At 42.3% G+C, this 22,254-nt stretch overlaps 1 protein-coding gene across 1 annotated transcript; it reads right to left on the bottom strand.

The window, feature by feature from the left end:
• Positions 1–5,911: 5,911 nt before the first annotated feature.
• LOC139348574 (ATP-dependent RNA helicase DQX1-like) lies at positions 5,912–21,466 on the bottom strand. The gene is made up of 12 exons (XM_070988810.1): positions 21,168–21,466; positions 18,829–19,225; positions 16,454–16,647; positions 14,322–14,775; positions 11,644–11,949; positions 10,422–10,521; positions 9,978–10,136; positions 9,062–9,253; positions 8,745–8,870; positions 8,120–8,310; positions 7,807–7,997; positions 5,912–6,720 (listed from the first exon to the last, which is right to left on the bottom strand). Exons 2-12 carry the CDS (start codon positions 19,171–19,173, stop codon positions 6,513–6,515), a joined length of 2,466 nt encoding a protein of 821 aa, XP_070844911.1. The 5' UTR covers positions 19,174–19,225; positions 21,168–21,466; the 3' UTR covers positions 5,912–6,512.
• Positions 21,467–22,254: the final 788 nt, after the last annotated feature.

Raw genomic sequence — 22,254 nt, 5'->3', positions numbered from 1 at the left:
GAGAATGATTTTGTATTTCTGATTTGCTATTTTTGTATTTATGAAATGCTAGACTTCTCTATGTCTCAGCTCTTCAAGGATGTACTGATGCAAAGTGGAAAAGTGTGCTGTGGTATTTTCTATGCCGCTTATCCCTTTCGGGGTCGCAGGGGGGCCGGAGCCTATCTCGGCTGTCAGTGGGCGGGAGGCGGGGTACACCCTGGACCGGTCGCCAGCCGATCGCAGGGCACATACACACAACCATTCACACTCACACTCACACCTAGGGGCAATTTAGAGTCACCAATCAACCTAATGAGCATGTTTTTGGTCTGTGGGAGGAAGCCGGAGTACCCGGAGAGAACCCACGCGTGCACGGGAAGAACATGCAAACTTCACACAGAAAGGCCCGACTTGGGAATCGAACCTGCGACCTTCTTGCTGTGAGGCACGCGCACTACCTGCTGCGCCACCGTGCAGCCCATGAAGAGTCCAAATTAAAAAAAAAAAAAAAAAAAACTGTTTCCAAAAAAATGTTTTGATTGTTTTCTGATATCATGGAGGTCATATCCTCCAGGCTAAAGAGTAAAAAAAAAACCCAAACATCCAGGCTGTTTCCTGCACAAAGTTCAAAAGCCAGCATCTTTGATTGTATGGGGTTGTGTCTAGCGAGCCAACGGGGAGATACCAGATGCCAAGATGCCCCCAACTTCCAACAGAAGCCTAATTTCCATAGCTGGTCTACTTTATGACTCATGTCAGTAGTTTTCACTGCTTGATGTCCTTTCTGTGGCTCACCTCTGCTGCTACCATATTAATGCTGAAGGTAATGCATATGAGTGCTGAGTCCTCCCTGGCTGCATTGGCTACCCTCTGCCACTGGTTGCTAACCTTTGTTTATGCACTTTCAACCACTGGCCTCCTTTCTATTTCTGTTTCCCCAGCCACCTCATCTATAATCCATGGCTCCATTCAACTCCCCATCCAGCTCTGTCAGCTGTGTCTGTCTCGTTAATAAGATTACAGAGTTTTGAGAACCTTCATGCTCTGCCAAATCTAAGAAGCTGAGACGTTCATGGACACCATCATCTTCAGCCCAGCACAAAGTGAGACAACCAAGTCTAATGCCAGTGGTCTATGTCCTGCTGCTGATTCTGCACCCCCTCTGGTCATTGTCTATGATGAATCCTGGGTCTGGCTTGAGGCTACACCTAATGCCCTCATCAGCTGCACTCCAGCCCACCATGAGCCCTGAAAGAGAAGCATTCCTCTCTCACACCTCCGAACCATCCAGCTGTAGAATGGATTAGACATCTCCAGTCTCCCTTCCAACCAGACTCATTAATGGTAATCACCCCAATGACCTAGACTTATGCATTGTAACAATTTGACAATTTATTCTATTCAATCTGGAACTCTCCCTCACACTGACACGACTTCGCATGTCATTGTCCACTCCTGGTCCATCCAATCACCGCCAGCAAACATCTCCCTCCCCTATAAACCACACAAGCTCTTCACTGAGGTTATGGGAGCCTACTACAACCACCTTAGGCTTATTAACCCTACACTCAGTCATTGCTCTGGACTTTTCTATAGGTAGTATCATTTCCTAATAATACAATGGACAGCAACAGACCGCTTCTAGGAAGTATGAATGTTAACGTCCAATGACCCATTCATTTACTGTACCACTGAGCCTACGGCTCCCACTTCCACACCCATGGTCATTGCAGTCAGAATCACTGACAGATCTATCAGATCATCTCCTGCACTGGACAATCTGAATAATCACTGGAATCCAAGTAATTAAATTCCTGTAACTTTTGTGCCAAATGACATCATCCAGTTATCGAAGCTAGACTTTCTGTCTGTGACTGAAAAGAGGAATATGAATCATATCCCCCTTATTGAGCCGTGCCTGAAGGATTCCACTTTTTTCAGTTTACCTAGAATTTCAGATCATAATTGTGTTTTATTTGTCTTTCAATTTGAATACTTTGCCTTGTCACCGTCTGGTTAACTGTGCCATCCTAAACCATTTCTCTGCGGCAACATTTTCTGCTGCTTTTGTATAACAGCCCTATTATTGTGTCAGACAGCAATCTTGATTTATAAGTACAATTGTTTAATTGAGTGCATCTTTCTGTCATGGAGAAAGTTGCCCCTGCAAAGTCTAGATTGGCTCAACCTGGATGAATGCCAGTATTTGCTCTTTTAAACAAACCTGTCATAGAATTGAGAATTTCTAGAAATCTACCCATCTACTACTTCACTATCAGTATCTAGAACAACTTTCAACTGATAATATGGTTAAAGATGCCAACCCTACAATACTTTTCTAACCTTGTATCAAATAGCCAACATGATCCCAAAATAACATTATTTCTCCTTCACCACCTCCTGTTCCTATTTCTTCGGTAGGTTGATGAGGGCAACAAAATTTTCTCTTAGTTAGATGTGATATGATATATGAGGAATGATGGCTTACAGCTGTCTTTGTAGGCCACATTTTCACTGTGTCAGTCTGCTTACGTCACCCACCACAAACAGAGTCTCAAATGATCTCTTAAAGCAGGGTGATGGAGGAGAATGTTCTGGATTAGTATTAATAGATCTCAGTGCTGCTTTTGATCCTGTGGACCTCCATATTTTGCTTAAAAGGCTCAGGCAGTGGGTGGGTATCTCTGGATCAGCTTTGGGTTGGTTCTCCTCAAACCTGACAGACAGGACCTTTTCAGTTATGGCTGACAATTATTCTTCATCAACTGAACCTCTATTTTGTGGTGTTCCCCAAGGTTCTGTCCTCGGTCTGATGTTGTTTGTGTTGTACTGGACAGATAAGAAGCAATTTTAAAAGTTTCTCTTACCATTGTAATGCAGACATTGTTAAATTACAAATTTCATTTAAGCTTTGAAATGTTTCAAAACTGTTCTACTTGATTGACTTAATTTAACTCATGGGGTTTGGACTGGATGCAAGATAATTGTCTACAGCTCAATAGTGACAAAGCAGAAGTTCTTCTTTCTGCTTCTTTGTCCCAAAGGTGACGTAAAGTCCTGTCTCTTTTGTTAAACCTACTCTCTGTAATCTACGCTCTGTATGGGCCAGGCTTGACAAGCATGTAAATTCTTTGGTTCGTTTCTATTCCTAGCAACTGAGAGACACTGCTAAACACCAGCCCATTGTGCCCAGGGCTGAGATGGAGATGATTATAAATGCCTTTATTTCCTCCCGTCTTCATTATTTCATCTGTTTTCAACTGTCTCAGTAAGAAACTGAAACTGAAACTGCTTAGAAATGGTTCAACATGCTGATGCCAGGCTTGCCCCAAAAGGTCTCATGTAAGCAATATCTATGTCTTAACATTGACTTCCCATAAAATTCATTATCCAATTCAAGATTCTCGTAACTACCTTTACAGCCTTGTGTGGTAGGCACCTGCCTACCTACACCTGTATTTTTTGGTTTCTGCCTCTTGTTTTTAGCTTGTCATCTTTCATCTGCTTAATGACTGTTGCATGTGCATTCTTGTCCACTTGCAATGGACTGTCTTGTCACTGTAGTAGAACTGACCTCTAACTGACCTTCTCCTCTCCTCTCTGCATTTCTCAGGACAAATGCAGTTGTAAAACAGACTAACTTTTAAGAATTATTTATCATCTGGAATGTCCACAAGTAGAGGTTATCCCATAAAAGGAAACAGGATGTCTCGGTCAGAGACATCTTACCAACACTATTACCAAGAAGGGAAATTACCAACACCTTCACATCAAAGACTACATTGCTCATAATGTTTGTCATGAGGATCCTAAGGCTCCCTCATGATGGCCAATAGGAAATACGGACAATAAAACTGGCCGGCAGAACAAAGGCCAGGCCTCAGAGGAATCCACAAACCAGATCATACTGATGGATTGTAAATTGGACAGCCCTGAAACAAACTGTTTGTAGGTCTGGGTGCCTTGTCTTCTAGCATACCAGAATAACTGAATCTCTATATTTGACTTGACTTTGGATGTTTTCACATTACTAAGCTCATAATCTGTATAATATCAATGCTTTCCCCGTGTTTGTAGCTTATAAAATGACAAAGCTGTGATTTTTACTTTCTTACAAAATTTGTCTGAGGTTCCACATGGAGCCATCCTGCCATCTTAGGGTTCGTAGTGTTTAAGTTCATTGTGCTTTATGAGACATATCTTAAGGAGTAGTCATAATGGTGATATTCATTTTCGGGCCTTTCTATAATTTCATTAATATGTTATGATAATTTTCCCTTGAACAATCATATACATATTACGGTGAGTGTTAGAAATTGTTGTCTTGATTATTGTTGAGGATTGTTATCCACTCATAAGAGCTGCCTAATGCCTGTTATGAACAGTGTTCAAATGCCATTGAAAAATGGTCCATTTAAGATATACGTGATTGACCATAGTGAGAAGCAGATGAGCCCCTCGTGTGAATCATTAGTTACTCCTCGCCTCATAAAACCAAATTGCGCGTCTCCGAACCATCCCCCGTGAAGGACGGTCTAAGGATTGAGCCGCTCGGAGCGACATTTAAACGGCTGCAGCCGCAGCGAGAGGGCAGTGAGCAGTGAGCAACTACTCAGTTAATTTTAGTTGTCTTTTTGTTTCTTCATGTCTAGTTGTCCTTTATGTCTTCGTGTTTTCGTTCCTAAGTCTATTGTACTGATTTCATTCTTCAGACGACGTGTTTTTCTAGTTTACTCTCCTTGAAACTTTAATTTTACTCGCCACGCTAAGCCGCATGATTTGTTTTGTCTTTAGTAAATTCTCGTCAAGTAATAATAATTTTGGAGATACTTTTCATCCGGCCATCGAAGAGGTTATCAATCTTATTATTGATCAATCTAAAGTCTTGCTTCGCGGTTACCAACCAAGCTAAAGCCCAGCAGCCTGCTGCTAACCCGCTGGTCCGGGTCAGATAACCATCCAAAGCCGCTCCTCGCCTGTCACAGACGCCGTCGAAATCCAGTTCCTGAATCATCACTGTCCAGTATCAGCTCTCAGCCTTGGTGTGCCTGGGTGACACAGGCTGGGTGACACAGGCTGGGTCTCCCACTGGACTGCCGAGCAGACGAGCCACGGACGGACACTGGAAGCATCTTCGGCTAGTTTGGAGCAGGCCTGTACAGGAGCGTTGCTGACAATAAGAGTTGGTCCGTGAGGTTACGATACTGTCAATTATCCAGATTCTATCAACTATTCGTTTAATCCCTTAACTTTCCGTTCGCGTCCCTATTATCCCCTTTCAACTACTTCTCACTATCGCCAGCTTGTTTTGCCATTGTGTTGCCATAAGTTTCTCTGTTGTTGTTACGTCTTATCACCTCATATCTTCTGTCGTACTATTCATGATACATTATTCATTATCCATAATTGTGCTTAATAAATGATATTTTGATTGAGGTCCTGGTTAGACGGTGTCCTTTGAGCTGAATATATACGATCCCTGTATCCAGAGTTTACACTTCAGATTATCAGACTGTTTTATCAGCTTATAGCAGTTAATTCCTGCAGTCCTTCTTAGCTGAGGAAGGTGGTGCCCCGTCATTTTATCAACGAATGCAACATCAAATTAAGTTAGTTCCCGTACATCACTTTTTAGATAAGCTAGCAAAACTGTAACCTACCTAAAAGTTGTTCATTACTTTTTGCTTTTTTTACACGCTCAACCTTAATAGGTCATCTTGCTTTTTTAACTGATACTCTAAACATATCACACCACCTGATGACCTGAGTTCAGCTTAGACAAAACCAGAAATACAGAGAAATAAATGTCTATTGCCTTTGATAGAAGACAAAGTTAGTACCTGTGCAAACAGTGAAGCTGCAACATTTAAGAGAAGCTACTTTAAAAGAGCTAGAAAGTGAAAGAAATCACAGCTCAGCTGAGATATTTCAAACATGAAAAACCACACTTTTATTTGAAGTACTGAAGTACTGTATTGACAGACATATATTAAATAGAACAATAAGAATCTACACAAATGTTTTTCATTATTGATACAAAGCTGGAAAGAAAAAGGCATAATGAAGATCTAAGCAGGAAACCCAAGCATTGTACAAACAGCATCAAAAAGTTGAAAATAGAAGCTCTGTGCCTCACTGCGACAGCATCTCATCACAATGAGCCCTAAGAAGTTGTCTGTGCGGGGGCATCTGCATAGAGGTCAGAGGTCATCCAATAACAGAATCTCTGCTTGCTGAAGTAGTGTGTATTGCTTTCAGCTTAAACATAAACAAAAACTTGACACTTTCATTCTATCCATGTCACTTTTCCAATTGTGTGCATATATATATATATATATATATATGCACACACACAAACATTACTGTACATTAGTGTTTTCCATTTAGTCCATTTGAAATTTCACATGATTAAACCTCAAATGAGATTTCACAGACAAATTCATACAAAGTACCAAATCTCAGCTCAAACAATAAAGTGACAGCTGTGTGTTTAGTGTCTTCTCCTGAGATGCTCTGTCTCTTTGTTTGTCTCACTGGACAACACAGAGCTCAGTGCTGGACTGACTGTGAGTCTCTCCCGTCCCATCAGTGTCTCTGTGAGTCCTGCTGTGCTCATCTGACGCTCCGTCCTGTCCATATGAATGGGGCCCGAGACTCTGCCTCAGCTCCATCAGCAGCTCTTTGCCGTCACTTGATGGCAGGTTACCCAGGTAGTACTGAGGGGCCAGCTCCACAAGCCTACAGCAGAGGAACAGATCGACAAAACAAAGAAATTCAAGTCCTGTAAGTGGTTCTCAGGCTGCAATATTTATTTAAGAAATGGTTCAACATTTTGCAAAATACACTTACTGCCTTTGTGGAGCTAGGAGGCAATAAACCTTGCTTAGCATAAAGACTGGAAGCAAGGGGAAACAACTAGCCTCACTCTATCCAAAGTTCTTAAATACTCTGACGTTAATTTTGTCAGTGAAAACTACAATGAAAAATACCTATTGACAACCTTTTTTTCACAATGAAAATAAGACTAAAAAATAAAAAATAACCTTCAATTATGATTAAATGATTTACATTTTTTGCCAATAAATAAAAACTAAACAATAATGTAAAGGATTACAGACTACATTCATGTAAAATACAGAGAAATGTACTTAAAAAATTGCAGTAAAACTGCTGAGACAAACCACAAAAATGAGCAGGCAGCAAGCTGACATTTATAAGAAGGAAAATTAACATAATTTTATTGTTATTATTATTATTGTTGTTGCATAATGTGCTGTGGCTTTAGTGTTGCTGTTGGAATGAATGAGTGTCAGGATAAATGTTGACGTGTATTTTTAGGTGTATGATTCCACTGAATAATTTCCAGTGAGAAGCGTGCTGTCATCACTTAGAAACTTTTTTTACAGTACAAACTGATGGAGAGCTTCATCACATGGTGCAACAACAATCACCTGAACTCAATATCAGCAGAACCAATGAGCTTGTGGTGAACTACAATGATTCAAATATGGATGCTGCTGCAAAGAAGCTACAAACTGTGAAATGTGGATGCTTCACATGCATCCTCAACCCAACGGCACAGATGTAAACAATCAGCACAGCTTCAAGTTGGACACTAAAGATTAGTTTCATGTACCAGTAATGAAATTCCCTCAATGTGTTCCTGAGAAATCACTCTTACAAGAATGAAACAGAGGGATGGACAATCTGAAAATATAATGCCTCTGCTGTCACCGGCACAGAGGCATAAAAAGGTAATGCCATGCACAGTAACTTGAGTACATCTAAAACCACCCCTGTCATCAATATCACGGTTTCACTCACATCTGAGGGTGGACTTCAGAGGCGATGCGGATGCAGTTATCACGGGAGATGGTGAATTCGTGGTAGAGGACCCAGCTGGGGGGACTGGGGCACGGCTGGCGACACAGGTAGGAGGAGAAGGGGTGCAGGTGAGCCACATGGCGGTGAGTCAGAAGGAGGTAGTTACCTGAGCCATCCACATCGTGAGCCACCTGAAAAGTATAAGAACAACAACAAAGTATGAAAATCTGGGAGGTGTGAAGGACTGTAACATGTGAAAGAAAAGTGTGCTGAAGCAAAAGACAACATCATCTCATTTGAACAGGCTGCTTACTTTGAGGAAGAAGCCTGAGATGAGAGCACGCTTGATATTCGTGCAGTTGTCTTGGCATCCAAAAGCAGGAGGAGAAACAGGAAGCTCTATTCGCTGCATCACCTCCAGCAGCTCCGCCCTGATCACCACAGCCAATCGTAAGGCGGCGTGACTGAGGAAGTTTGTTGTGCACCACACCTCATCCTGATTATCTGCAATCACCACACAGACCATTCAATAATTCATGTAGAATTCATGCCCCTATGTAGATATGTGTGTGTGTGTGTGTGTGTGTGTGTGTGTGTGTGTGTGTGTGTGTGTGTGTGTGTGTGTGTGTGTGTGTGTGTGTGTGTGTGTGTGTGAGATTACTGCAGGGTTCCCACTGTGGTCATTATGTGAAATTTTCCACTATGTTCCAAATCCAAATCCAAACCACTGTATTGCTTCCTGTTTAGCTGGTGCTACTACTGATACAAATTCATTAAGAGCATCCAATATTATCTGTCCAGTGAGGTAATGATGTAACAAATGTCCTAACTTTGGCTGTCTGAAACACACTTTTTTCCAGATCCAGGTGAAATTCCATGATCAGTGAGATCCCTGTACTTTGACAGGATTTACATAAAGAAGGCTGAATTGTACGTACGCTCTATGAAGGCGTTATAAATATTAATGAGAGTCATGTGGTCTCCCTCTGTGTGCATTAGAGGTCGCCAGTGTGTGACAGCAGCCTCCTCTCTGCTGGCTTCTGTTGTCACAAAGCAGGAAGGAGCTGAGACAAGACACAGATCAAATGTTAATTTTAAAATGTGAAAATATGTATACAATAAACATCCATTAATAAATGCTGTTACACAGTATTTACACATCTTCTGCAAGGATTTTCATTGTGCACCTCTACAAATGTGAGTGGATCTTGAAATTTTCATTGTTTACAGTAAAACAATATACTTTTTTAGTTACCTGTGAGCATGGCAGCTATAGTTAGCAGCTCATCAACACAGTCATACTCGCAGGCAGCGATCAGGGCTTTAGCCAGCGGCGGCTCCAGTGGCAGTTCTGACATTATGATGCCCACCTCTGACAGGTTACCATCATCATCCAGCGCTGCCAGGTAGTCCAGGTCCTCCAGGGCCTGCATCAGAGCCTCAGGGGCTGGGAATGAAAAACACGTATTGAGAAGAGAGCAAGGGAGGAGGGAGAAGCCACATTTTATTGACAGAGAGTCATGGTTGTTGACCTGGATGTGCTGATAGAACGACTGCGCTTTGCTGCGAACTGACGTAGCACATATCTGTGATTGTCTTGTGAAGCAACAAGTACAGCAAACAGTTGAGAAACTCTAATATCAATGAACTTCAGTAGAGACTCTCAACAGCTCATCTGAGCCTTCATAACCGCCACAAATGTGACACACTCAGATGAACACGTACACCCTGATGTAACTGATGTTATTTACATTTTTTCTAAGTGTAACCAATTCCACAAAAAGACCAAAACAAACAATGTGTTAGTACATCTCTCAAATCATTCTACTTTTCCAACTCTACTCCAACTCCAACTCGAGCCCACAGATTCCTTCCTTCTTTCAGCTGTGTAAAATTTCACTTTTGGCTCACTGATCAGGTGGGTCAGTGTAGATTTTAAGAAATGTTACTCAAAAAGGACAAAAGTGCATTTGTTGAGAACTATTTTCAGCTGTGGATTAATCCACATTTGGTGCTCAAGTGAGTATTTCTGACAGCAGGACAGTGTATGTGGAGTCAAAATAAGGTAGAGTGTTAGAGTGTTGTTATCTGTGCTTCTAAGCAACTGATCAAACAATGCACCAGTCTGTCTTTCAATCTTAAGTGTTATCCAGAGCAGTTCATAAAGTTACCCGGTCTGTCCAGGAACTTGCACTGTCCCATGTCAGCAATATCAAGCCTCTTGAGCAGCAGTACCAAGTGGCTGAGGTTTTCCTCCATCACTCCCGGACAATGAGCCTCCCCCATTCCATCCTCATATAGAGACTGGGGGTAAAGACGGACACAGAGCCCTAAAGACCAACAAGGAGAACACACGTCATAAACAGTCATGATACTCTAAATTACTGTAGTATACAATTTGATTTTTAAAAATGTAAACATTTCTAAACACTTTGTAAAGCTCAGTATTCAGAAAACAAGAGCAAAACCAAAGTCTGGATTCTACCACAGTGTCGTTTTAGATCCTACCACTAGGAGTCGCCAAAGTCAAACATTTTCAAATCTTTCAGACAGGAAATGATGCACTGAATTATATCAGCTGGTAATCAGAACAGCAGCAGTGACCTTTGACCCACCTGGAAGGTGGCTGTTCACCCTCTGAGTTCGCATGTCAGCCTGGTGCTTGCTGATCGTTCTCACAGCCTGCGAGTTTGCTCTTATTTGTGGGTTGTAAACCTGTGGCACAATATTGTCAGAAAAAATGTCAGGATTTTTTCAGTTTTTGCATTAGTTGATTTACCTTCTATTTATAGTACTTTACAATGAGTACAACATGAGAACAATCTGTAGCATATATTAAAAAAAAAAAAGCTACAAGGAATCAATGATCCAAGAAAATAAACAGAAATATAGCCACAAGCAACAATTCCAGGTTCCCTTTTTCATTCAACAGAAAATTAAAGCAAATTAAACCTGCAAACAGCAATGAACGACTTTAAGGCACGATTATTTCTTTGAAAAGTGGAAGTTATTGGGCTGAGATTGATGTTTGTAGCTCACTCCATCTCATAGCAATTTGAGCTGATGTGGCGTGGTTTCAGACTTCAGGCTTCACAAAGGTGAGCTAAGTACTTCAGGTGGTTTAGTTTTGTTTAAACAAGTAGGGGACCAATCACACACTTGTTTCATCATCATAAAGCTTCCAACATTTCAATAGTTACACACTCAAAGTTCTGCCATTTGCCCACCTTTCATCAGATGTCACCCAAACTCTGTGGGACTCTCCAGGAGGAAGCACCAGATGAATGATTCCTCCTGGACATTCCCACTGTGAGTCTGTGACGCCCCCTGCAGGTCAGGTCCAGAAATACCATGTTAATTGGTGCATGTGAGCATGGCTTACCAGATATTTTGTCAAAACCCAAATGCCTTTGAATGATCCTGATCAAACTCACAGGAGGCATCCTGCAGTATGTCCTGAACATGCAAACCAAGTTATTCTCAAATCCAATGAAGGTGGAACACACGGGTGAACTTTGAGTGCTCAATTATTGGATTGCTCCAGACTTTGTGATGATGAAACAAGTGGATGATTGATTGCAGTCCTTCTCTAAAGGGATTTAAACTAGCTGAAGTGACTCTGCTCAGCTTTGTGAAGCCTGAAACCCGCTCATTGCTGCTTGCTGCTTTAAGTTTGGCCCACTGAGTTGCTTCCTTCTGTGGAGCACAAAAGGACTTCAACCCAGAATCGCTGCTTGCAGCTATATTTAAAACTTGAGGTACAGAGATAAGGGGGAATACTATGTTTAACAATCTCTAATTAAATCATGACATGATGTAATGTGAACACACACTCACAGTTTTGAGCTGAAGGCCTGTGTCTATGACATAGCGAACAGCTGGCAGTGAGAAGGAAGCTTCTGCGAGGGTATCAGTGAAGAAAACTTTCCTTTTGATGGCCGGACCTCCAGCTCCCAGCACTGAGCTGTTCGCGGCCTTGGAGCGCTCATTCTCACTCATTGTAGAGGCTTCAGGATCAGATTCATAGACACGCTGGGTCAGCCCACCTAGACCAGCATGCAGGGGAAGTATCCTAAGAGGACCAAGCTGAGGACTCAGAGCTACACACTCCTTTTCCAGCAGGGTCACACACTCTTCTGTTTCCTACACAGAACAAGGAAGAGAGGATGCAGTCTTTGTGTGATTCAACTCTCAAACATCCACTCTCAAACTCTTTACATAAATGGTGAGGGTTTATCTCAGTTGATACAAGACTTGAGATGTGGCTTTAGTTTGTTGTGTTAGTACACTGTGCCTCTGTGTGTGTGTGTGTGTGTGTGTGTGTGTGCGTGCGTGCGTGCGTGCGTGCGTGCGTGCGTGCGTGCGTGCGTGCGTGCGTGCGTGCGTGCGTGCGTGTGTGCTTTACCAAGGATTAACCCCAACAGATCAGTATCACCTAAGAGCACTTTGACAGACAGATCTAGTCTCCTCTACCACAGGCACACACACTAGGCTCTATCTTAAATGGAGATCAGTGAGTGGCAGTGAGTCAAGGAGCAGGAGGTGTGGTGATGTTGACACAGAGGGAGTTACAAGTGCATGTGAGAGGTTGTTATATTGTTGGTCAATATGTACAGATGGATTTGCACATGAACAGAGAACACATGAGAGATAAGTTGTTTCTGCATGCTGCATACTGTGTGTGTGAACCATGACACCAGACACCTGCAATGCACCAGAGGCCTCTCAGGTTGAGGTGTCCTTGTTTCACTCCTCTAAAAGACAAAGGTGGTGAAACCCTACAGCACACCACAGAGTGAACATTGGTGTGACCAGTTTTCCTTTTGTTAAAAATACAAAAAGACAGACTATCCACTACAGTAGGCTGGACTTTTTTTTCAAATCACTGTTGTGTTGTGTATTTTTGGTCTGCACTTCTAGCTTCATGTTGCATTCTGGCATGTAGAAATGCTGAGCTCTTCATTCACACCTCAACAACTAAACGTGAGACAGGAGCCACAATAACACGGCCTAAAAATAAAACTCTAGATGACTGCTGCATTAAAACGGCACTTGGGTCATATTAAAAGGTCCACATGGGAAAATTGCCAACAGGAATCCTAAGTTTTATTACTATTTATTATTACTATAATTTTAAGGTCACAAAACATTTTCTTTCCCTTGTTATAGATCAAGATTGACATTTTATCCAATCGTACTTTTGAAACTATTTATAGTCTGTAATTTTCCAGCAATAGCCATTCAGTGCATTCACATTCTGTAACTGTTGCTCTGGAAAGTAGTTTATTTTCTTATTAGCAGGGTCTCCCAGTCCCTCACAGGATTCAAACTGCATACCTGTGCACAAGGTGTTCACAGGAAAAGATGTACACACTTAACATGACGTGGAGGAATACAGCTGGTGCATGCGTGCATTTTATATACTGCAGAAGAGAACAGCTGGTGGCAGGCAGAGTCGCCTGAGTGCAGGTCTTCTTCAGTCTACTTTATACTGTAAAAGTAACATGGGACTGAGGACAAAATCCATAGTCCTCATTTTGTGTAACAACACATTTCAAAGTTTAATATCTCTGCCAGGTGTAAGCCTGGATGATATCAAAGCATCTGTCCACATAAGCTCACATTCTACTGGGCCCATCACCTAGTTTTAGTGCACATTTATGAGTGACTTCAGTGACTGTTCTGTTTCACAGTATATTGCCACTGACTGCTGAATCCTCTCCTTAACCGATGGAATGGAATGCTGTTTCTGTGAGGGACATGTAGCAGAAGGAACTCCAGCATCAGCTACAGTAGGCTAAAAACAAGGCTTACCTAATCTGTTGAAGGCAACATTTTGGCCCTTGTTGAGGCTTAAAGAATAACATTCACAATTTGCTCTCATCTTGAACCGGAGCATCTGCAGATTAATTTCAGGATACGAGATGAATGAATACCCCTTTATTTTATCTTTGCTACCATCTTGACTGTAAGCCTAGTGGAGATCTGCACTCTACTGACTGCACTGTTCTAGAACGCAGCTTAGAAAAGAGACCCAGGCTGATTTTGTACGCCATCACCTACACTGGAAGTACATTAGGAAGGGAGATTTTAGAGCCAGTGTGAACAGGAAGAAAGACTAGACTGCAGGCAAAAACTCTTCCAATGTACATATAGTGTGAACATTTCAGTATTGTTTAAAGACAGAGTTGGGAAAACATCATCATCAAACTCAACGTGGACTGAAATCTTAATGATTTACTACTTACTTTAAATCTTGATAAAAATCACATTTGATATTAGACAGGTTGGTCAGAAACAAAATCTCATCGATATTGGCCAAACTTACAGATATTCATTCAAATTCTGATATCTGGTATAAATTCAGTACAAATCTAAACGTGAAATGACTATAATGTCCACCGTACATTTTTTTCTGATTCTTTGGAAATTTTAAAAAGTAATTACAAGTGGGCTTGTTTTTCATTTTCCTCCCAGAATATCATTACGAGGTATATAAAGTATGAAACTTGTACCTGTGCACTTGCCAAAAACACCATCACATCTCCTTCTTCTCCCCTTCTGTGAAGATCCAGCACCATGTGACAGGCAGCAGTCACTGGATCCTTCCCTGGTGAAAGCTCCCGGTACAACATCTCAACCCTCTTCATTTCAAGAGCCTTCCTGTCCTTCTCTGCCTCATGTCCCTCTTCCTGGTCTCTGGTAGAGGGGTCAGTGAGCAGGCTGTCCAGGGAGAGGTGAGGGGCGGATGGTCCCAGGAAGGTGGAGAGGCGAGGTGCCAGCGTCGGGTGAGTGAGGAGGACCACCCTGAAGTTATCTGGCCTCTGCCGGCACACGTCACACAGCAGGCCCAGCATCACATCAGTGGACACGGTACGCTCCTGGAGCTCATCCAACACCACAATGCCATACTGATGCAGCAGAGGGTCTGACATCATTTCCTCCAGCAGGAGGGAGTCACTGACAAACCTGGGGACAGGAGAAGGAAAGAGAGATAAGGAACGAACCACTGTCCTTTAAACAAACAGATGTTTTAAACAGAGACTTTAAAGCATTTTGACAGTAGGATGCTAGGGTGACTTGGTCAAATCCTACAAGAACCACCATCACTGGAGACAATTATTTATAATTAAGAGACAAAGAGGCCTCCTAAATGGCTAAAGATTTTTGGCTGAAATCTAAGACATCTATGGACGTACATTTCTTTACATAATCATTCGACAGAGCAGGAAAGGACACGGATCATTTTCAGTGAATAAACTGCTATAGCACTTTCATTGCCACCTTGGACAGCAGACTGCAGGGAACAGAGAGCAAAGAGTCATACAAAACTGGTGTAATCCAGTGAAGCCACCTGCACTTCCCCTGAGGAGGAGATGATGATACATGATACACACCAGCAGTGGGCTCAGAAAATAGAGCAATGAATGGCCTATTTCTTGGATTTCTCTCCAGTTTGGAGGAGTGATATCTATCTATCTATAATTTCTTGTTTTTGTACTGAACCTGTTTAAGCCATGTCAACATAGTATGTCATGTCCAAAAAACACCCAGGGGCACCGCAGTTTTGAAAACCGGACCTTTTCTGATGGAGGTAGACGAATCTCTCCTGAAGGGAGACACAGCTCCCTTCAAACTTTTAGCTTTTACCAAAATAGAAATTATTTAGCTCATACTATTTTCTTTGAAAGTTTTCATCAACTACGTCAAATAGCTAAGGTGAAACCTATTTTATCAAGACCTGACTTGGAGAAATTAATCCATGCTTTTGTCACGACTCGTCTTGATTACTGCAACTCCCTGTACAGTATGTAGGGATTAGCCAGGGTTCCCTTGCTCGTCTGCAGCTTGTGCAGAACTCTGCTGCACGCCTGCTAATGTAGACCTGTAGGCATGCACATCACACCCATCCTGGAGTCCCTACACTGGCTCCCTGTGCGCTACAGAATTAATTTGAAGCTTTTGTTATTTGCTTTTAAATGTCTAAACAACCTTGCTCCACCATATCTGTCTGACCTGCTTCAGCCTTACTGTCCACGCCGATCCCTAAGACCAGCCGACTAGCTGCTGCTGGCAGTCCCCAAAACAAGGCTGAAGCTCAGAGGAAACAGAGCGTTTGCCGCTGTTGCTCGCAAGCTCTGAGACGATTTGCCTTTTAACATGAGACAGGCCTCGTCGCTTCCTGTTTTTAAATCTCTTTTAAAAACACACTTTTATTCCTTGGCTTTTAATACGTTTTAACTTATTTCCACTCTGTTTGGCATCCTCTGAAAAAGCACTTGCCGTGAGCTTGTTTGTTTGTTTGCTTGCTTTTATGCTTGTAACTTTTAACTAATTATTGTTATGTCCCAATGTACAGCACTTTGGCTACCCCTGTGGTTTTTTTTTAAATGCGCTATATAAATAAAGTTGATTGATTGATTGATTGATTGATTGATTGATTAATTGATTGAACATATTTTTAGTTTTCAAAAAAAAGTATAGCCACTAATGAGGTAAATAAATGCCATCTATCTATTGCAAATAATCTTCTACCAAACAGAAATTATACATTAGTATGATTTTCTTATTTGCAAATGTATTTATTTATTGAGATGAAATGTAAAATAAAGAGGGAAAATAATAAGATGTTATCGTCCATCCTAACCTGAGCAGGGTGTCGGGTGTACAGCTGTCATCATGAGACACCCTGTAGCCCACCTCCAGACCCAGGCTGAGGTCCATCTCATCAGCCACGCGAAGAGCCAGGCTCACCGCTGCCACCGAATAGGGCTGGGAACAACACACCAGGCCCTGAGAAAACTCATAGGACAAAGCATACTCCACACACCACTGTGGCACCTGCGGGGAGAAAAGGAGAGGGGAAGAAAAACAGAGGTCAACAACAAGAGGAAGTAGTAACAGAACACGCGGGACATGAGTGATTACACAGTTTTACTCTGCTTGTCACTTAAAACTACTTAAACACTTAATTTAGAGTGTACTTGTACTTGAACATGAAGGTGAAGCAATCTCCCCTCAGATTTCTCACACATTTCTTACTTGTTACTATGTTCAGCTTTCTTTCAATTCAAGTCAAGACTCCACATTCAAAAAACTGCTGGTCCGTCCACTGCTCAAGTGCCTCACACTAACACTAAAAATGAGGACTCTAAACCATGAATACCCTTTGCTTGAAGTGGAAGTTACAGTGGCATTAACGTATTGTTTGCCATTTAATAAGAAGAAGAATGAACATTACAGTAGAACACTGAGTCACTGAAAATCCTTGAGGGTTCCCTCCTTTATTCTTATTATTCTAATAATAATGGATGAACACCATGTAGAGCTTTCTTGGAAACAAAGTTAATGTTTACATTACGTTTTTCTACCTGAAACACTCTGTGTGTCCTTGCTACCTAACAAACACACTGAGTTGATTTAAATGTTTTAAAACTTGGCTTGTTTACACCTGTATTAACTAGTTTCTTGGCACATTACCACAACCTACTATTTATCCATAGAAACACAGGAATGTGTATTGCCTCATCTCTGCACCTGCCCATGCATGTGCATCCTTGTGCATGTGCATAAACAACAGACAAATCATACTGCTACTACTGTATTCATTAAACATTCCACAGGGTACCTTTAAATCCAACAAATACAATATTGCAATACCTACAGCAAGAAAACAAGAATATCAGACAACAAATGGCAATTAAGCTTTCTATAGCAAGCAACTGAACTGTTATCCATGGATGACTAGACAGAACAAATAAACGCAGCCCAACAATGGACCGTGAATCAATATTTAATCAAACCTTCATTAGGCCTAACGATGAGGACAGTGAAAAATACAGGCTGAAGTCTCAAACACCAAACAAAGAAACCCAGGAAGACTTGCCATCACTTTGTGGAAGCTCACAGAGATTCTAATTAAGAAAAAAAAATTGAGAATAAAGAAGATACATAATGCCAAATATTCAGTCCAGCATGGAAATGTAACCTCTACGGCATCAGTGGTGTGTTATATTTTGAGCAAGTCGTTCTTATTGAGACTGCGGGTAGCAAAAATGATTATTACATGCACATAGCAGTAAGAAGTGCAAAGGTCAGGGTGGCAGTGCCCTAACAATAGATGTAATTAGAGGTACAAATGTCACCAGAATGATAAAGATGAAGCAGGTAAAAAAACAAAGAAGACAACTTTTTTTTTCTTTCAAGAAAGTCGACAGTAACATTAACTGTGCTGGAAGAGGAGCCAAGAATGTTTCTTGATGAGTGCTGAGGCTATACCATAACAGTGTAACTGACAGTTCCACTTATGTGAGGGCAGTGAGGCTGAGAAGCATCTGTGATGATAACCAGGCCATCGCAGGGCTCAACCCAAAAGGACACACCTACTTTAAAGGGAGTAGTGTACGGGCTGACACACTGCTATCAGTATAATGCTCAAAGCATTAGCTTGGTATTTTACTATAACACCTGGAAATATGAGCAAATTCTACAGCAGCATGCAAAGGTTTGGGCCCCCTGTGGGCCCCCTGTGGGCCCCCTGTGGGCCCCCTGTGGGCCCCCTGTGGGCCCCCTGTGGGCCCCCTGTGGGCCCCCTGTGGGCCCCCTGTGGGCCCCCTGTGGGCCCCCTGGTCACATTTTTTCTTACTGTGAATAGTTAAGTAAGTACAAGATGCATTGATCTACAAACTGATCTCAGATATTGCCCAATTAAAGTATTATTTTGGTTAATTTTACCCTGTAAAGTTCTTGTATGCATGTGGCTGTTTGCTTAAATGTGGCTGCACTTAAGATGTTTTGTCATTTATGGTCTTGAATAAAGTGCCAGTGCCCCTCTGAAACAGTACTATGGAAATATTTTATGCTATTACTGTTATCTTTTGTTTCTCATGTATTAACTTCAGTTATTATGGTTGCTACAGACACTGTCCATTTAAGAATATCAAAAAATCAAGTTTGACCTGAATAAATGTAGGTAATCAACCTTCATGTTAGTTGCCTGTGGCCTTACTGGTTTCTGGTTACCTGGGTGCTTTTTCCAGCTCCACTGGGTGCACTGAGTAGCACCATGTTGTGGCTCTCCAGGTGCTCCAGTAGACTCTGCCTGAGCCTCCATATGGGAAACTGCTGTCTCTCTTCCAGCAGGGAGTAGTAGCGTGAAGAAAAGGGCAAACCATCATATGGGTTCACTTCTAGGTCTCCAAGCCCTTCCTCATCCCCTCCTCCTCCTCCACCATCTCTGTCATCATCTAAATCCCCAGACAAGATAGAAGACAGGGACAGGGAGTCCAGGGCCGTCCCAGGAGGCAGCCGGGAACCAGGGGAGAGGGAAGTGGCAGAGTGCTTTGCTGCTGGTGGTGATGACATCATCAGCAGGGGGTGGGGATGAGGAAGGAGTGAGGTCCTGGTTCACTGAGATTACCTACAGAGAACAAAACAATGATGATGATGCTAGACAGTAGCATGGCAGTACATTAGACACACTGAATCACTGAGTGCTTTGAGCAAGGTTACTGTTTGAAATGTTTTGAAGTTATGAGTTGCCTGCAGTGCCAATCAGCCTAGGAGGAGGCACAAAGTCAGACAGCAACAGGTGCGAGGCCACAGTGCTTCCTGTCTCGACAAAAGATTTTCTCCTTCCCCCTAAACAGGCCCTTCATAGGAACCTGTAGCACGTTTGGCATTTAACTGTGGAATGCTTGTCCCCACCCAGATCCCATTGAGTGCATGATCTGTTTAGAGTGGAGGGTGTGCAAGCATCTTACTGGTGTGCTGATTTATTCATGTTGGGGGAAATCAAAAATAGAAATATTTTTTAGGAAACAATTTGAGAACCTCTATTTGTTTTTATGACCAATAAGTGAAACAATATACAATCACTTTTGACAGGTGTGGTCTATTTCATATAAGCTTCACTGTCTAAGGGCTGCTGCTATTGGGCTCATTCCCATACACAGATTATCTTTCATGCCCTTGTGCCTTGCACAGGCCCTCTTCAGGTCCACACAGGTCCACAGCTGTCTGCTTGTTCCCCACCTGTTAATCTGACTACATCCTGCCTTGGGCCTGAGCATGCTGCGTCTGCGCTAACTCCACTGGCTGCCTGTTAGTTCTATGGATGTCCACCTGTGAGAAGCTGCAGCGGCCAGAGGATGCTTTCAGGCGCTCCCGGTGGAGGGAGGTGGTGACCTGGTGGTGTCCCTTCAGAGGACGAGATGAACAAGCTTATCTTCAGCGACGACTTCCCACATATCCCAGAGGATGACCCTGATGGACCCCATCCCCAGAGACACCTGCACTCCATCAGGCGATGTACATCCTGGGGTCCTGGAGGTACAGAACCATGGACCGTACTAGTCTCATCATGACTAGTCCCACACTTCTTCAGATGTTAACAGATTTGGGAAGGCAAAGGTGGATCTGTTCACCTCATGAGAGAATCTACAATGTGTACCATGGATCTCTGTGAGTGCACAAGATAACCCTCCACTGAGAGTGGATGCCTTCTCTCACTGGCCATGGCCCAGAACTCTCCATGCAGTTCCCTTAGTTCCCCTGACTCCATGCTGTTCAGCGCACTTTCAGGAGGAGTGACTGGCCATCATTCTGGTGGCACCAGTGGGAAAACCATGGCAGCTCCGATGACACAGAGACACACTGTCAGCTTGATGGCACAGTGATAGGCTGTGGGCGGCCATTGCACTTGGAAGCCAGGAGCACTTGGAGCACTTGGAAAGGTTAAGTCTAGAGCCTGAAGTGGTGCGCACTATCCAGGGTGAGAGAGCGCTTTCTACTGCAGCTTGTTCCATGCATGTCAATTCATTCAAGTGGCAAGTGGCATAGTACTCAGGTTGTGCAAAGCAAACAGGACACCTTCTTCTATTTTTTTTCAATGGTTGAGAGATTCTGGTTCAAATGTATTAAATTATGCAAAAAATCTTTAAAAACTAGGTGGTGTCAGACAGCCATCAGGGGCTTGTTCTTCCTGGCTCAGAGGACAGGTCGTTTTGATTGAGCTTTGTTGTAGTTCGTTGTCTGTCTCACTACGTGTCGGTAACAGGGGTTGTTTGTGTTTCTTGAGGCATCCTGTCAGTTTGAATCTGCAAATCTTTCCAACTCTACCGAAGTTGAGTTTGTTAACTGGTCTTTCTGGAAAGAACATTTGCTCGCTTTATGTTCTTCTCTGTTATCACAGCTGGGGATTCTCTCCTTTCTTTTATCCGAGTGCCATTTAAATTTTCCCTCGAGCAACGTGTCAGATAACACTTACACAGGCCTAAACATAGAAATAAAACAAAAAACGCTGAAACAGACCAACGACCAAGAGCAGGAATAACATGTCATACAGTGGACCCATCTCTTACCTGTGAAACATATCGGTGGACAGGTGAAGAGAGCAGGCACAAACAGTCCGTCCTCAGTCCTCTGTTGTGTCAGTTCATTCCTGTCTGTAGCTCACAAACCTCCTTCACATTCCGAACCACGGCTGGATAAAAACCAGGAAAGGCCAGATACGGACAACAGTTCTTCACCGTCTCTTTTCGTTAATCTTTTCCGACTGTGGTTATTTCCTTACTCCTGACAATAATAATAAAAGACGAAGGTGTTGACTGGCTGCGTTAGCTAGCAGCCGCCATGTTTGGCTGTCTAGCTGTCAAATCTCGTGCTACATTCACGTTCCCCGGAAAACATAGAATGTGATTTGGGATCCATGGTCAATGGACAGATGGTCACCCAGTGACTCTCTCTCTATATGTTTATTAATCTCATAACATCTACTACACCTTTTATTTAATATTTTCATTATGTGTATTTATGTATCCACTTTTAGTGTAACTAAGACACTTGTTTGTAGTTAAACAAAATACTAAAAAATACCATTGCATTGCATTTTATTCAGCTTATTACAATCTAAGTAAAATGTTGCATTGATTCTCGGCTAACTACTATAGACTCAGTATCAGATACATGCACCATGGACATGGCGCTGCTCCGGCATTAGTTTCATCCAGTCAGCACATCCCGTTCAACTTACACTCTTACGTAATACTGTCAGGTACTTAGGTGAGCTCTGGTGCCACCCCAAGGCAGAAATCTGTTACCACACAAGTTAAATGAGTTAAATGTCTGCGTCATAAACAATGCTGAAGTAAATACATAAATAACATTAATTAAATGTTATGTTCAAAGAGTTTCTTCTGAGTAATCATCATCTAACTGACACCCAAACTATCAAATCTCAACTTCTACTGGTCGTTTAATCACAGGATTGTGTCTTCACCAAAACTGCAGATCATTTTAGCCAATAATTAACACAGAACTGTGAAAGTCCAACAGCAATTGTCCTTTAAAACAGTAGACTCATACATTTGTTCAAACCTATAAACTTGCTTGTATTGTTATCATTCCATAATTTACAGTATAATTCACATAATCATTTATATACAATAA

This window comes from Chaetodon trifascialis, chromosome 20, assembly GCF_039877785.1.
Source record: "Chaetodon trifascialis isolate fChaTrf1 chromosome 20, fChaTrf1.hap1, whole genome shotgun sequence".
NCBI classification, from domain to species: Eukaryota; Metazoa; Chordata; class Actinopteri; order Chaetodontiformes; family Chaetodontidae; genus Chaetodon; species Chaetodon trifascialis.
This window is presented reverse-complemented; position numbering and strand designations above follow the sequence as displayed.